The 16,577-nt window shown below is 43.5% G+C and overlaps 1 protein-coding gene across 1 annotated transcript in view; it reads right to left on the bottom strand.

Annotated features, from left to right (window-relative positions):
* Positions 1-16,577, bottom strand: part of EVL (Enah/Vasp-like) — a 126,007-nt gene that overhangs the window by 1,164 nt on the left and 108,266 nt on the right. Inside the window, exons 6-15 of the mRNA XM_057418938.1 lie at positions 15,198-15,259; positions 13,039-13,908; positions 10,889-11,118; positions 10,113-10,234; positions 6,892-6,952; positions 4,796-4,862; positions 3,412-3,478; positions 3,246-3,308; positions 893-959; positions 458-515 (exon numbers count right to left, since the gene is read on the bottom strand). Of these exons, the coding sequence (XP_057274921.1) occupies positions 458-515; positions 893-959; positions 3,246-3,308; positions 3,412-3,478; positions 4,796-4,862; positions 6,892-6,952; positions 10,113-10,234; positions 10,889-11,118; positions 13,039-13,908; positions 15,198-15,259 (1,667 nt within the window). The remainder of the gene's footprint in view (positions 1-457; positions 516-892; positions 960-3,245; positions 3,309-3,411; positions 3,479-4,795; positions 4,863-6,891; positions 6,953-10,112; positions 10,235-10,888; positions 11,119-13,038; positions 13,909-15,197; positions 15,260-16,577) is intronic.

Below are 16,577 nucleotides of genomic sequence, written 5' to 3'. Positions count from 1 at the left end.
GGAAAGCTGGAATTGAATGAAGGTCAGAAATAGCTCTACAAGAATAGGAAACCTACAGAAGATGCTCGGGATGGATTTTCAGTTTGGTACCTTTGTCCCCTCCTCATCCCAACCTGTGTGGCCGGCTAGTTACAAGTGATTTCACACTCCCTGATTGTGATAAACTGACATGCTATAGGAAGGTCATCTCTCATCCTCTCACCTGTGAGAAACATCAGCCAGTGAATTTCTCACAGGCTGGGAGTGAAAATGCTCATCAACAGCAAAAAAATAAAGGATGTAAACACAGTGTCACGATCAGAGCTCAAAGTAGATGCTTGTTCTTCAAATGTGTATATAAATCAGAGCTGCTCACAGAAGTCTGAAAACACCAGGGAACTCTCTGCAGTTCCTATCATCTTATCTATGGGAAATTAGTCATAAAGATGAGAAAAATAATAATTTTTCTCTTTCTTACCATCAATTATCTCCTCTTTCACTTTGTGTAACTCTCTTACAACTTCCTCCAATATTTCCTGATGAGACAAAACACAAGTCAGCTGCTCAGAATTTCCTTCTAACTGGTGGAAGAAAATGCAAGTTTAATATGGTTGTGCTTGTCCCCCACCTCCTCTGATGATCAGAGCCTAGCACTACTAACAGCTACGTCTGCACTCCCAGGCCAAGGATGCAGAAGATACTGGCATATTTATTTGCACATTTATGTACAGACATCTTGATGAAATAGCAGTGAGATTGTGCTCTCTTGCTGCTTACCATCTAGTCCTCCTCTAAGCACCTAGGTGTAGAGGAAATCAGAAGACTGAACAGCTGTTTTGCTTGTACAGCGCATGCATGGGGGAAAATGGGTAGCTCATCAATCCTCAGAGGTGTGAAAGACCTTTACACTCACCTGTTTCATTCGATCAAAATCTAAGGCATCCATAGCCACATCATTGCTGCTGCTCACTGGCTTCATCCTGGAGAAAGGGAAAAAGAACATTAAAAAAGCCCATCAGTTCCTTGCAGTGGACATTAAGCTACACCTGCCTGCTAGTGTGGATGAAACACACCCCAGAGCAGGAGCACCCGTGTTTTGAATGCTGAACCAGAGGCTCCCTATTGTGCTGCTCAAGAGTGTTCAGCAGCTGGCGAGCAGCACTGCTCCTGTTTGCAACCTGACCCTCAAAGATACTGCTTTCTCCTACTGCAGACATACTGGAGGGAGTGCAAAGAAGCTCAATTCATTGGTTTGTTTTTTTTTTGGTGTTGGGAGTCTCAATGATTTCAGACTAGAAAATGCTGAGATGTCTTCAGGGGATAAAGCCTGTTTAACGATATGTTTCATTACAGCATTTGAAATTTGCAAGCTGGATGTCTGGTTTTCTCTCAGTCTGTTTTCTGTACAGCAACCCTCTCTTAGCCATCTAGACTTCAACTGGTGCTAAAGTAATAGCAGAAAACAAGTTAGAAAAATATTACAGGAAAAGTAATAACCCAGTAATCCTTTCCTTGGAAGGCCTGACTGAGTCAAGTGGAGCTTGTTGGTAGCACTGTGTAGCACAGGTACTTTTTCTTGAGTCATAAACAAAACCAATCTGGCTAGTACACTTGAGTGCTGTTGATCTTCCAGGATGTTATTAAGTCAGTGGGCTGAACTCTGATGATGGCTGATAAAATAAATGAAGGATGAAGAAGCTGCTTGACTTTCTCTTTTAATCAGTAACTTCTAAAAAACTTCAAAAATTAACTATGCTATCTAAATAACAAGAAAAGCTTCAAATAACTTTGCCATCATCTTTGGGCCCAAACTGAGGGATGGTGGAGATTCTGTCAGTCCTGAAAGTATGCTTGGTCTAGCAACCCCTTCTCAGAAAATCTTAACAGGTCTCCTACCATCTCACAGCTAAGCTGGGAATTAAGACAGATACAAATGCCATCAAACTGAACAGGAATGGAAACAGGTCACTGCTGAGGGAAGGCTTTGAAAACCTGCTCTGCTTCCCCCACAGAAGTTGTTTGAGCAAGCAAAGACTGAGCACCACTCCAGATATCAGACTAAGAAAGGATTTTTTCCCACTGAACTAGTCCTCCTCCCAGGAAGGAACGGCACTATAGAAGATAGCTGGTGAAAACTTGATGGCTGTTTTAAATAGCCCACGTTTCATTCCCAATTGAAAAAATGAATGGTATTTCTATATTGAAACACTCGCCTATTTCCTAGAAAGAACATATCCCATTGGTTTTAGGAGAACTGGAGAGACTATATTTTGTTCTAGTAACACTGATGCATCCCTCTGAATGTTTGGGCCCGGCATGTTCCCGCGTCTTTAACACAGCAGCAAGTACATGCAGATAGTTGCCTTTGGCAACTTTCTACCTGCAGACTATCAGCACCGTCATATACATAATAGAGTAAACTAAAGGACATCTCTTGCAGTGAATTCTAAACATACATAAGCCTGTGTTCTGCCTCCTTATTCAGTTTATCCATCCATCTCAGTGTCCACTACTGCAGTAACACTGTGTCATTCAAGACCAGCACTGGAAGGAAGTCTCTTTAGCTGCCCAACAAACTTCATCTCAATCTTTGGGGTGTTAGGAATATGGGTGATAGAACTGCAGCTTGGCTGTTCACATTGATAGGACATTTGGAGTCCTACTCTAGGCTTCTTGGATTTGACACCTGCCAGCTTTTATACCCTATATTTCTGAACGCCTTTTCTGTGGCTAGAACTTTTTACAGCTTGATGTTATTAACTTATTGCACCAAGCTTTGCTGTTCTTTCTCATGCACCCACTGCAATTGCATGGATGGAGGAATAACTTCTCTTCTCCCAGCTGCAAGCTCCTCAGATAATTCTGCCTTGGCTTTGAATTTCTGCAGAGGCTGGACAATGAAGACCTCTTCTATTGGCAGGGTCATCCTGTACCTGCTGTAAAAAGATGCTCCAAAGCCTGCCTTTCACATGGCACAGTGCACTGCCAAGCTCGTGCCTCTGCTTCACAAGCATAGATGCTTTAAGTGCTTGCTTAAAGTGTGATTAATGTCTGTGATGCCTGTGCACACCCGAGCAGGGGGCTGTTTCCATGGAACAAGCCTTTGACATGACACATTCCACCTTCACACTTTGTGCAGCGACAGACAAAGCAGAATGTAAGAGAATGAGTAAAAGACGTCACAGAAGACAAACATTAGTGCTGAACGATGGGATTAGCCAAAGGACAAGCCAAGACGGTTACAAAGCTAGGCTGTTAGCCAGTACCTAGAAGACATGTGGGATTGTGTGGGGCTCTTAGCTTCACAGCTCTTCACCACTGATGGATTTCTATAGCAATGGAATGAAACGAGAAATGAGTTGTGCACATGCCACGGGACAGCGTGACCATCCCAACTGCTAGCCAGCCAGAGGGACACCCCATGCAGCTCACCTAGAAAGTAATGAAGATACAGGTTTTTCAACAGAATTGCTCCTTTCCCATGGCTTTTTCCCAGAGTCTGGAAAACAAAAATGAAAAGTTACTGTTAATTATTTTTTTCTCTAAAGATAAAAATATCCTGAAGTTTATTGTCTTACACAGCTGCTTTCATTCAGTAAGGATGAGCGACTTAGAAAGATCCAGGAAAGCAGGACTGATTGAATGAATGAATATTGAATGAATGTAAGAGGTTGCCTGTATTACAGAGAAAGCATTGGCAAAAATCTGCATAGTGATCCCTTTAATTAGGCACCAGATAGTTAAACAATACTAAAAAGACATGGAACTGGATCAGTAAGAGGAAATGCATAAATCATTTCTATTAAGAAATACAGGCTAATTGCTACAAGGCTTATTTTATTACATACAATCCTTATTTATATTTTAAGTTAAAAAGGCCTATTTTTTTTTGTTTGCATAGTTGGCAGAAAATATGGGTGTATCTAAAAATAGTGAGACCCCCATGATGCAAATCTCCACAGAGAATTTAATGTTGTCTAGATTTCTAACTTGCAGAACATTCCTAAAAGCTGCACTAATCAACCTGTTACTGAAAATGCTTACTATTGTTTTAATCCCCTCCTAAAATAAAGTGAACTGTTTCAGAGACTTCAGTAACACACAGCTTCATGCACAAGGGTTTGCTCCTCCGTGAGGTCCTAAAAAACTCCTTAAAAGAATTATGTCACTCTCAGGAAATTTCTAGATATCATTCTTCATTTACATGCATCTTTCTCCTGGCTTCTTCCCCTTCCCTTGCAAAGCATGCAAATAGTGGCTTTGTTCCAAAAGGAAGCTGGTATGGTTAAATACCCATTCCCTTCAGAAAGGTTTCTTTTAGCACATATGAAAGCCAAGACTGATGCAAGAATGAATCTGACTGGCTTGCATCTTATCTACTTGGAGACAGTCATTTCAACTCATCATAGGAAAAACATATTTTGGGGGCTCCTTAATTTCACCTAGCAAACCTCGGGATCAGGCTCACTGCAACAAGCTACCAAGACCCATTCCCCAACTGCATAAACCAGGAGACAGCTACACTACAAAAAAGAAAATAATACAGCTTTTTTACTCTTAGAAGATTTCACAGTGTTGAAGACACAGATCCTTAGCTACATGACTTGACCCCGCTAACTAAATTGGCTGTATTGGCATTGTCTTGGCTGTGAAGTGTATAAAATCACAATTTCTTGCTGATTATAGTTTTTAAAACAACAGGTATTTGAGAATTTTTCTCTTAGTTGTATTCAGAAGTAGGATGATGAACCCAGAGTCTGCAAGTGGTGGAAAAGACTAGATTAAGAAGACAACTACAACACTAGTAGTTTAATACCTGATGAATTTTGCTGCTGCTGGGTGGAACCTCGTGTACTGGGTGAAGGAGAGGTGCTAGCATCATCCTACAAAGAGAAAAACAGGACATTACTGAATTCTGGAGATGAAGCAGAGTCCTCTTCTGCTCTGTAGACTAGTTGCAGCACAGGTGGTACAAAATCGAGTTTCCTCCAAGCATGTCTAACAGGCACTGCTGCCAAGGTATGGGCTCAAGCTCATTTAAACTTCAAGCTTTCTCTCCCTTTAGCATGGCAAAATATATACTTTTTAATTTTTGATAAAATGGACATTTTTTCACAATTCCACTGAATCACCCTCATCCCTGTACACCAAACCAGGCTGCATTACCACTCTAAAGTTCTGGCTGCTGATGTTTAAATACAAGCCACCCACTTCCCAAATTTAGATACGGGAATGAGCTGTCTGAAGGAGCAGTAGGTTGGATCCCAGCCTTTTAGCCCAGGAGAACCACTGGTATTAATAAGAATAGTCCAGGTACTACCAAAGGTAACTAAGTAATCCAGTACCCCTCCTAAGTAGAAGATTAAACACTACATCACATATTTGGACTCTTTTTTCTGAGATTTGTAACAGATCATAAAACATTCACCTCTGTATTTGATATTATTTAGCAACCCTCACAACACACTCAGGAAAAGCATTAACTCTGCATTGTAAAATGGAATTGCACCCAGTCTGACAGAAGATCCCTCACCACAAAGTGTCCTCAAGATACATGTCAAACAGATGTTCTCTAAAACACATTTCTGAACAGTTTGGTGCTATCAAAAAGTTTGATTTAGGATGTAAACTAATGCAGAGTTTCAGGGGGAGAGAAGAAGGGGCAGAAAGACAGCAGAGGCTGAATAGTTAGAAGCTAAATGGTGCCTTTCATCTCTGAGTACATGGCTCAAAACCAGCTTTGGGGCAAAATTTAGAGCAATGGTTGCATAGCGGGGTCAGTAGGCAAATTCCATGCTTAAAGCATCCCTTGAAGAACAAGCGAAAATAGCTGCTTTTCTCCTTAAACAGTGCAAAGTGCTTATGCCTGCTCTTGCTACAAACCTTTCAGACTGGGGTGAGGCCTACATTTTCCAAATAAATTTCCTACTGAGCAGCTGTTACTTTGTCTTTGGAGGCAAGATCTCTACATAGGTGATATAAGGCACACACGATGCTTTACAAACTTGCAGCCATGACAGAGAGCCTTCATGAGGGTGCTGGTTAGCAGCAGGAATGCTGTATTGAGCAGCAGCCCAGAAAAGCACCACATGGGAAGGGACACAGTGTATATATCCTGGCCTCTCTTGAGACTAGAAAGGTCTCCCACGCTTTATCAGTTCAGTGGGTAAAAAATAAGTATTTTAATCTGCATGTTGAACTCAAAATTGGTGCATCAAGTTCAGCGTAAAGACTGAGTAAGATAAACCCACTTATTTGCTTTTGTGGACAACATATAAACAGAACAGTTAAAACAGAGGTGAATCAATGTTCTCTGAGGCTCTTCAAGCTCTATCATCTCATTTTAGTGCAGGTATCATGAACACATATTTTAATCTTTGAATGGTCTAATGGTTAATACACTGTTGCCCCTTCACCCCCCCAGAGACATTTTGCATGTGCGCCCTGGGGTCTGAAGTGAGCTGATTCTTGCTTTGCATGGAGGCTAGCAATCCAAAGTTACACCACATAGTTGGTGATCTACTTCAGCTTAGCTGAAACTGCAAATTTAAAATAAGAATCATAAACTTTATCTCAAATTTACTTATCAGAAGGTTCAATGCATCTTCTGATGAAGCAAGAACCTACCATACCTACAATACTTAGATCAGACCATGAGAAAGCACCTGTTAACCTAGTTTGGACAATAACCTCACTTATGAACAAGGCAGCAATTCTTGTTTATAGGCTGCTGTTCCCAGGAAAGGTGGAAGCAGTTACATTTAGCTTTTGACTGAATGTGCAAATCTATTCCTGTATCAGCACTGCTTGTCACTGCCTGCCACACACAGTGAATGAGCACAGGACTTTGGCTTACAAGGCAGCACATCAACATATTTGCAAGAGCAGAACAGTGAGGAGTCTTTCACTTACATTCTGGCTTTCCTCTTCCTTTCTGTCAGCTGGCTTGTCTGACTGCGACGCTGCTTTCCTCCTTTGCAAAGGAACATGAGATAGGACACACAGTCAACCCTCTAGAAACGTATCTTCCATGTGGGAAGGCTGATTCAGGCTCTGGTGGGAGTTTTTATTTACTTAGTTCATCCGAGGGAATGTGATAAAGGCTGATGTGTTTGGTTGTGTAGGATTAGGGTGGGGGGAGGAATCCAGACCTTGGTGATACAACTCAGGGAGAAGGGCAAAATTATGAGGTGTTGTTTAACAGAGGAACACAGGGTGCAGAGCACAAGGAAATGTGTTGCAGTGGAGGAAGGAGGCACAGCTGGATATGAAACTGGGTGAGAAAGGGATGGCTTCTCTCTAGGGCTGAGGAGATAGATGGTGGTTCCCGTGCTCTAACACAGGATGAACACCCCAAATCACCAAGGGTTTCTGAAGACCAAGCTAACCCTCCCCCAGGTGGCTCAGGTGAGTATTGCAGAGATGACACTTCTCAGCTAGCTCCAGGATCATTTTGCCACCTTTATCCCCCCATCCCTATACTCATTCAGAGAAAGGGCTGTGGCAGTGATCCCATGTGATTGGATGAGAGTCAGAAAAGCCCTTCAACTCACATCCATCCGCACTGGAAAAGATCAGGCACTGTTTCTGCTCAGTCAAGACCCCTTCTCCCCTTAGAGTGAGAAAGCTCTGGCTGGAGACTAAGAGCCAGAAAACAAGTGCACCAGCCTGGGTTTTCAAATGTCTTTGGTGAGTCTCAAATCCAGTTCAAAGGCAGCAGATCTCCTAAACCCCATGCCAATGTTGGTGATGCCTACAGAAGTTGAGTGAGCACCTGAGATTCTCACACTGTCCTGCTTCCTGAGGAGAGGCAAAACTTTCTGAGAAGCAGTGGCAAAGAGCTGCACTCCATTTACTGGATCAATTGGACGTGAGAGTAAACAAAGATGTTGGTTGTTTATCTTTGAAGAGCACATGGTAAGACTTCTTGGGTGTTAACCACACTGGCAGAGGAAAACCAAATTCTTGATTTTCAAGCCCTATTTAGTGTCTAAAAAGTACTCCAGTGTGCCAGGCACTGATTCTCTGGACATCCGATTTCCCATTTTAGACAACTAGGGGAACTGCGGCTCTCGTCTCCACATGAACTTCGGTTGCGATGATCCTTATCCACCTGTGAATGCTACCCTTAGCAGATGTTTTTTAAAACTCCAATATGATAGATTTTTCATTTAGTCTTGCTTCTGAAGTGGACAAAATTTAATCTCACAGAACAAAAAATCCCAATGGCACTTAGAAAGGCTTCTGACTTTCAAAGCACTGCTATAGATTTGTCAAAGGACTTTTTTTCATATCACTGGCAAAAGAAAAGCCTCACTGGATACAAAAATTGGAGGCTTTTATGTAAATTTGACAGAAAACTAGGAGTAAAACGCATTTGTAGGACACGGTGCTCTGTGGGAATTATTTCCAGATATTCAACTGAATTAATAATTTTATTGGATCAGTAATAATTTTTATATTCTTTTTCTAATATTGACTTGATTCTTCTGAGAAAAAAGCTTACAATGATTACGAACTTCAGTGAGGGAAATACTTCCCCAGGTGAGAGACCAGTGTTAGATTTACGTCCTGCAAGAAACTTAACTGGGCTAGAAATTATAGTAGTTTGTGAGAGAGTTCATTATTCTGCTTGCACTTCAGTCCTGAAGCAAAGGGCTGTTCTCACGGGGGCCACTAATACTACAGAGCACCTGACCTCTTAGAAGCGTTTTCCTTCATTACTTACCCAGCATTAGATGCATTCCTGGTTTCTGAGCATATGGTTTTCTGCTCAGCAAAGGGCTCCTGGTATCCCAGGCTTATCACTCAGTGATTTCTGTACTGAACATGCTCAGTTTAAAGAAACTGTCTTTTTAACTCCTACCTGCCAGCTCCGTAACAGCAACCTGAAACACAGTGCCAGGTTCTTCCCTTTTCTTTGTCATCACAAATAAAAAGGGCTTTGCAGCTGAAAGAAATCCTCTCAGTAACAGTTTAACAGCATGTGCCCAGATTTCACCCTTGACTGAAAATTCATTACAATTCCATGGTTTTGTGAAGCAAAACTTGGGAAGCAATTCTGTTGCTGTCAACGTCCTGGGAAAGGATGCTTATGGTAGTGCAGGTTCTTTTGCTAAGATACTGAGAGAATTTGACCCTGAATACCTGAAGACACCAGAACCCACTGCCAAAAGCTATACTGGAGTACATGTTAGACTAGAACCACAGAAATCTGCAGGATTTCTATAACCAAGCATATGAGATGTCGATTTAACTTGTTTGCTTGAACAGAAGGAGTTACCCCAGCATCTAGTCATGGAACCTTACTTTGCTTACAGGCATCATTCAGTTCAGCAAAGTCAGTCTTGACAGGTAGCAGCACAAAATAGATCAGAAGGTGAACCAGTAAATAACTATTAAAAGCTGTTAAGCTACTTTAGTTCAGAAAAGAAAGAAAGTGATCTGTACCTACTCTTCATTATTTTACTCATCCTTTTCTTTCACTATTCATATGTTGAAAAAGATAGAGCTAAAACTCAAACATCTAACACTAGGAGCTTAGGAGTCTGACATAACATTATTGATGGAATCAGGGGAAAGCAGAAAGAAAAAATAATTGGAATAATTGAGTGTCTTTTGACAGCTGGTAGCTTGATACATCATGACTCGCTTTAGATGAGAATAACTTGGCTAGCCTGTCTGAAATGCACTGAGAATCAATAACAAGTCACCTGCCAAGATGTTGCCTTTTATTGCACTTCTGTTAATGTTTTTAGGTTCAACATCCCGAATGTGTTGCATAAAGAATAATTTGTTTAAGTTCCTTTCATAGTTTACTCTATCTGAATACAGTAACTTTGAAATAGATACGGTAAAATGGCAAAAGTCAGGAGGATGTATTTGTCACCATCTTTAAAGGTTACCACACTGAAGGATTTCTTACAGCAGCAAAACTCTGCCAGGCATCATTGCTGCAACATCTACAGTTTCAGATATACACACAGTTTTACCCGGCAATGCTGGTGACTAGCATCTATGTAGATCTGGTCAAATTTCAAAGAAGCACCAAAGTGACCCACTGATAACCAAATCTTGTTCCACAATTTGCTTCAGAGCTCATGCTAGTGCTTACTTGAAGTCTGAATACAAACCTTTTTGCCAGCAATTTATTCATTTCTTCCATTAGTCCTCCTCCGCCTCCTCCACTACTTGTTCGATTGGCATCACTTTTAGAGACCCCACTGGGGCTGGACCCTCCTGAACCATCTTCTGGCTTAAGACAGAAATAAGCATTGGAATTAATGAAAAGTTTCATTTACAACCGCACCCTCAATGATCAGTTTTCCTAATTATTCGGAGAAGTGATCACCATCACAGCCCAAAATACAGACATAGGATGTGTTCTGCCTTGGAATAAAGACCTTACTAAGACTAGGAGCTGTCTGGGTGAGGCAAATATATGGGCAAATGATGAAAAACCCCAGAGTTTTCAGAGCACCCCCAGAGTGCTCTTTGTTCATCATTATGTTTATGCACGCTTATGCAACCTTTACCTAAGTGGACACCTATTGATGTGCTGCCTCAACAGTCTACACTGTTTTCAGTAATAATGATGCAGTTTTAACCACTTATAATGAAAACACTAACAGTGTAATGGTGGGCTTTGCAGAAGTACTGAAATCCTGGCAACATGAGAACTCACAGTGATTTGATAATTCACATTTTCTGAGGAGAAGGAATTCCACCAAACATCTGCTGCTCAGCTGTATTTGCACTACAAATTCACATTTCAACGTTCACCTAAGGGGGGGCAGCTGAAGCGCGTTTCACCACATTTCACACTGGATTTGCAGATCATTACACCAAGCTGCATCAGGCTTTCCCGCAGCAAAGAGACCCTGGGGGAGTCCCAGTGCCACCTCCTTACCCGTTGAACTCTCCTTAGTTTGGCACCAGCCAGAGCCGCTGCGAGCCCTGACATTGACCCATCTTCAGTGCCAACCCCTTGGCCAGCACCTGCCGGCAGCGGGGGAGGTGGGGGGGGCGCAGCTCCCATGGGTGGTGGAGGGACTGGGGGGGGTGGCGGAGGTGGGGGCCCCCCGGACGAAGTGGGGATCACAGCAGCGCCACTGGGATGACCAGGTGGTAGTGCTGGGCCTGAAATGCAGAGAATAAGAGTTACACTTGACATACTATATTCTCCAGCCTGTATGCAAGGTCATGTTTCTGCTCCCAGGGTCATGACCTGACTGCATGATGAGTGATCAATGCAAGGAAGCACCAAGCATACAGGAAGATGGGAAACGGTAGTTGCATCAGTGGTCAATCAGCTACAGGTGTGTCCTCCTGCAACACCCTGTCACTGATAAACTAGCCTTTTCCCTCCTCTTCTCCCTGGCTGGGCTAGTGTTTTATTGTGTGCTGAACTCAAAACACAGACAGCACTTCCCAGTTCATAAGTAGCATCTTCTGCTTGTCTCATAGCTTTCTACATGCAGATTACAAACAACATCAACCAACTCCATGGACTTTAGTTAACATCAGTTTTTCACAAGACTCGTGGCCTACAGCGACACATCCTCCTTTCTGTTAATGCAAGGTGTATGGCCTCAGCCAGTCTTCAAAACAATGGGGGAGACTCCAGCTCCAAGCACCCCGAGGTTCAGCAAAGCTCCTCAAGCAGCAGCCTGTTGGAGGGGCTGGTGGTGGGTAACTCCATTGCACTGTTTTGCCTGTCTCTAATGGGTCAATTGAACAAATACACCTGCCTAAGGGTATTTCGCCACGTTATACTCTCTCAGAACAGGCTGCTCCTGATATGTAATCAAAGCCCAGTTGTTCAGTACATGTTATTTTGGAAGACAGACAGGTTTTGACTGAGGAACATTTGGGAACTGTATTTAACGTCAACAGCCTGTTTTTCTTCTTATCTAGGTTTTCTTACAATACTGCCTTATTTCTGTGGTTATTTCTGCCATTATTTCATACTCCCAATTCCATTCTTGAACTGAACCATAGCTGCTATTAGAAATAATTTAAACATTTCAACCCCTCTTTGGCTCACAGACATAACAGCCAGTAATTCATTGTGGGCACATTTAATTGTAATTGCAAAACTACACCCACCTAATTAGAAGACAGCCTGAGGCAAAAATTGAACTGAGTCAAAATAATGGACTGATGTGAGCTTAAAATAACTTTATTGAACTAAGTAGATTTCAAGGGCTTGTATCAGCAGGACTGAGCCTCTAGTGGCTGCAATAATATTTTTAGCAGAAAGCGAAAGGAAATGTCTCAGTTTTCTTTCTTTTCTAAGCACAATCATTTAAGCATTATATGGGGTTATGAACAGGAATGGATCTGCATGAAAAAATGTATGAACTGAACTGCAAATAGGCATTACTTGTGACTGTTCTAACTCCACAGGCTTTAGATGAACACTAGAAATGAAGACCATATGCAAAATGTAGACCCAAGTTCTTGATCTGCCTGCAATGAAAAAGGTTTGCTGGAATAGTTACAGTAACAAGTCCTCCACTACAAATGCAGTTTATACCAGGAAGTTACGCAAGCACAGGGGATTCTATAACAAAACTATGCTACATCTTTTGCTAGTAACAGAAATACCACTGAAGAAAAAGAATAAAAATCACAGCCTTTACCAGTACTTAGACAACTAGTCAACCGCAGACCTGGCCTCCAGCTTCAATGAGCCCATCCACTACATCTGGACCAGCTGAAAATAGGTTTTGTACTACAAAGTGCAATTTGACTCTGCTGAATGATAAAAACCTCCTTCTGCGCTAATACAGTAAGAATATGCATTGCAAGATTCCAGCTACAGGGCTCTGGTCCTGTAATTCTTGTTTTCTGCCTTACTTTTAGCTCAGAGGGTCCCTGGACCAGTCGTGAGTCATTTTGGTACTTTTACACCTTTCAGAAATGACATGAAGCAGAAGTAGCCTTTGGTCTCTCAGCTCTTTTTCTAGTGGTCACAGGCAGTGCCAATAGGGCTTTTTAAACAGCTGAAAGCTAAGGCTTTGTACAGGTCACAGCTCATTCAAAAGCAGTACTTACTCAAGTGAGCAATGGCTGATGAAGTCATGTAAGGAGGGGTCCTCCCGAGCATAGTCACCTCAGACACAGCAGCGTAAGAGGGAGGCAATGGAAGACAGTGTGACATGGGCTGATACCACTGCTGAGGAGGACGTGATGATGGATGGGAGGATGGGGAAGGAGCCTGGCCAAAGGAGCTGGGCGGGCTGGTGATGGTGGGCAGTAGGGAAGAGGATGCAGGTCCTAGGTGTGGAAAGAAGGACCCATCCACACTTTTCACCTGGGTCACAGAGGGGCCTAAAGCAATTTGCTCTTCAGGATGGCCATTCAGAGGCACATTTGCCAAGGTCTCCTGGCTTGCTTTATCTGTGGGTCCTTTGACCCTCTCAGGCAGGGCAGGAATCAAAGGCAGGATGGTGGGACCTTGTGGTTGCGGGACATCACCCCTCTGCAGAGGTGGTGCATTTGTGGCAGAGGAAGCAGAAGACCAAGGAGAGCATGAAAGAGAAAGGCGCCTGAGAGGCTGGCGAGAGGCAAAGGGGAAGTGGGAAGGATGGGGAGGTGGTGGAGAGAGTGAGGTTTGCCTGATGCCTGGCATTATGGTCCTGAGGTTTGGGCAGGCTGGAGAGGGGGAACCGGGGACTGTTGGTGGCTCAGAAGCTGAGTGACTGTGCAGGAGCTGCGGTGTGTCTTTGGCTCTCCACAGGGGTCTGAAAGAGAATGGACGAGTGGGCTCGGGGACAGTGGGTGCCGAAGAGACAGCACTGGCATGAGGTAGTAGCACTGGTAGAGGCACAGCACCAGAGGCAGGAGCACCGCAGTCACTGCAGGTGGGAGGAGGAGACTGGGGCTGAGAGGGGGGAGAGCACACGCTTATCTGACGGGTGGAAACTAAAAGAACAGAAAAGACAAATGAAAAGAATAAGATGGATACACGGCAGGAATGAAACCAAGGCAAAGCGGAACGGATAAAAAGGAACCATGAAGTAAACGCAAACAGAAACTCAAACAAAGCAAAGAGGAGATGGTGCAGGCACTGGCATGGGGGTTTCCAATCCTCAGCAGAACTGAGCCTGTGTTGAACAGAACCCTGGCAGAACGGGATGGGCTGCGTGCTCCAGTGCCAGTGAAGCTCCTCCAAGCCCCATGTGAATCTGAATCAGGATCACGAGCACCACCCTTGCAACAGGGGAGCTTCAAAGGCATGCTGAATACTGCAGTGGCCACCTTGCAGCCAGGGAGGGAACAGCCAGAAGCCCCTGGGAACCACATCCTGCTCCTCACAGATGCTGAGGCAGGATTTTGGCTATGTTCCCTATGCAGACTAGTATGCAGTAACCTCTGCCGAAGCAGAGGCCAACGACTTCTGTTGCTGACTAAGATATGTGTGTATGCCTGAACTGGTTTCAAGCCAAAACCTAAAAAGTTGTAACAGCTGAGGGAAAACACTGCACTTATGTGGCCAGATTAACTGAAAAAAAATCCCCAAAACAAAAGCCCAAACACAAGATGGCCATCTTGGCTCGCTTGCTCTGCCTTCTTTCAGAGAGGTAAAGCCATACTTTGTTGTTATAAGCTATTCCTGTCATCTCTCAGCTTAATGCAACTTAATATGCCATAGAAGATTTTTGTAAGCTCATTAAATACATATATTTTTTCCTTCAAGCCTACAGAAGACTCCCCACTTCATGACCACAAAATCCCGACCAGTTTGCATCTAGAGCTGTATTTTCCTCTGCGCTGTAGTTTGCTTTGTGCTGCAGAGTAAGGGGAAGCACCTGACCTGGCACACCCAGCACATTAACCGCTGTGTGCTGACATTCCCTGGAAACGTGGAATCAACTCTTGTGGAATCAACTCTTTTGGTGGCTGTGCTACCTGCTCTCCTCATGGGGGTGGAAGAAGCATGGCCAGAGCCCCTTGGTATGCCCTAAAGTCCCCCTCAGCTGTACAAGTTCTTTGAAGTGCTTTTGCACTAGCTCCACTTGATGCCCCTGTACATGAGCCTCTGCGAAACCATGCCCAAATGCATGTAAGTCTCTAGCTGAAAATGCTTTAAAATCTAATCATAGCTATAACCACTTGTAGCAGTCTAGCTCTTGTACAGCACCACACAAAACCAAAATACACCTAGAGAAAACAAGCGAGAAGAGACTGTATATGCTTGGTTTGATACATGCCTGTGGTAGAGGTTCTTCTTTCCAGAGATTCCTGGCGCTGTTGCTGTTGCTCCATCACTTGTCTAAAACAGCAGTACAAAAACCCTCAGTCATTATGTATTCTTTATAATTTTGAGTAAAAGCTTTACACACTGAGAAGCACTCAAGCTGTATGTCTTCGGTGGTGTGAGCCAATCCATCACAGAAATGTTGACCCCTTGAGATGGAGGTGGGTTTGATTTCACTTGCCCTAGCTGCAGCGATGCCACTGCACGTGTTGGGGAAGTATAACCAGGACATTGCCCTGCACCTGCTGGACATGGCAGGGGTTGGATGATCCATTTAAAATAGCTCTTCAGTGGGCTCTGTGGGAGGAACAGTCAGTGCCCAAGGCCAGGAAAGCACAGCAGCCATGAGTGTTGCTAACCTGAAGTGCATGAGCATTGCTAGGAAAGATTAAGGGTGTCTCACATAAAATGACACAGTCCTGAGTCTTTCATGATCAAGAGCCCACAGGACTTGTGTAAGAATGAAAACATAAGGAAGGTGTTAAGTGCTGACTGTACGACACAAGGCACACATCCGAGCCCTATGTTGGTGTTGCCAGGCTGGCTGCCAGCCTGACACACCACGCCCCAGCACAGCCTCTCCTGGACCCCAGCCACCGTGTTTCTTCCACAAATGAAAAGCTGATCTCAACACTGCACTGCTTCTTTTTGGGCACCTTATTGCCCAGGAGTTGCTAGGTCCTGCGCTCCCCAGGCCTGGCGTCCCACACGGAAACGCGCCGCCAAGCCTTTTCCCTGTCTCTGCTTCCTAGAGATGTGCAGTTCCCAGGCTCTATCAGCAGAGGTCTTCTCTCGCACGCTGCAAGCAGAAAGAGCTGTACCTGACCTCTGCCACAAACCCACCCTGTCGTTTCTCTCGCTAAGATCGATAGCTAAACCCTAGAACATTTGCCAGGCTTTTTTGGATATGGGCTAAAGGTTTCAACAACAGTAAACCAACTCTGAAATTACCTTACTGAAGCACTGGGTAATAAGGCTTCTTGTAATTTTCTTCCATGGTTTCTAGGGAAAGTTTGCCTTGAATATATTTGGTCCAGCCTTAACTGCATAGATTTCTTCCTTCTGCAAAGGCTTTATTTCACGGTCTGTACAGTAAGGCAAGCTTAACTGTAAGCAACACTTCTATTTTCACTCCTTACATAACATTTTAGACAGATCTCCCTGTTAATTTTTTTTACTTGTCTCATTCTGAGTCTGCAATTAGAAAAAAAAAAATAATAATCTATCTTACTTACATGCCAAGAGCAGCTTTTTTAACAGGAAAAAAGGCCAGAAATATAAAAGGTATATTATGTAGAAAAAAAAGAATGTCTTAATTTGCAAAATAAATTTC

Source organism: Pezoporus wallicus, unplaced genomic scaffold (assembly GCF_028554395.1).
Source record: "Pezoporus wallicus isolate ANWC-B61680 ecotype Strahan unplaced genomic scaffold, APGP_CSIRO_Pwel_v1 contig_7066, whole genome shotgun sequence".
Classification (NCBI taxonomy): domain Eukaryota; kingdom Metazoa; phylum Chordata; class Aves; order Psittaciformes; family Psittacidae; genus Pezoporus; species Pezoporus wallicus.
This window is presented reverse-complemented; position numbering and strand designations above follow the sequence as displayed.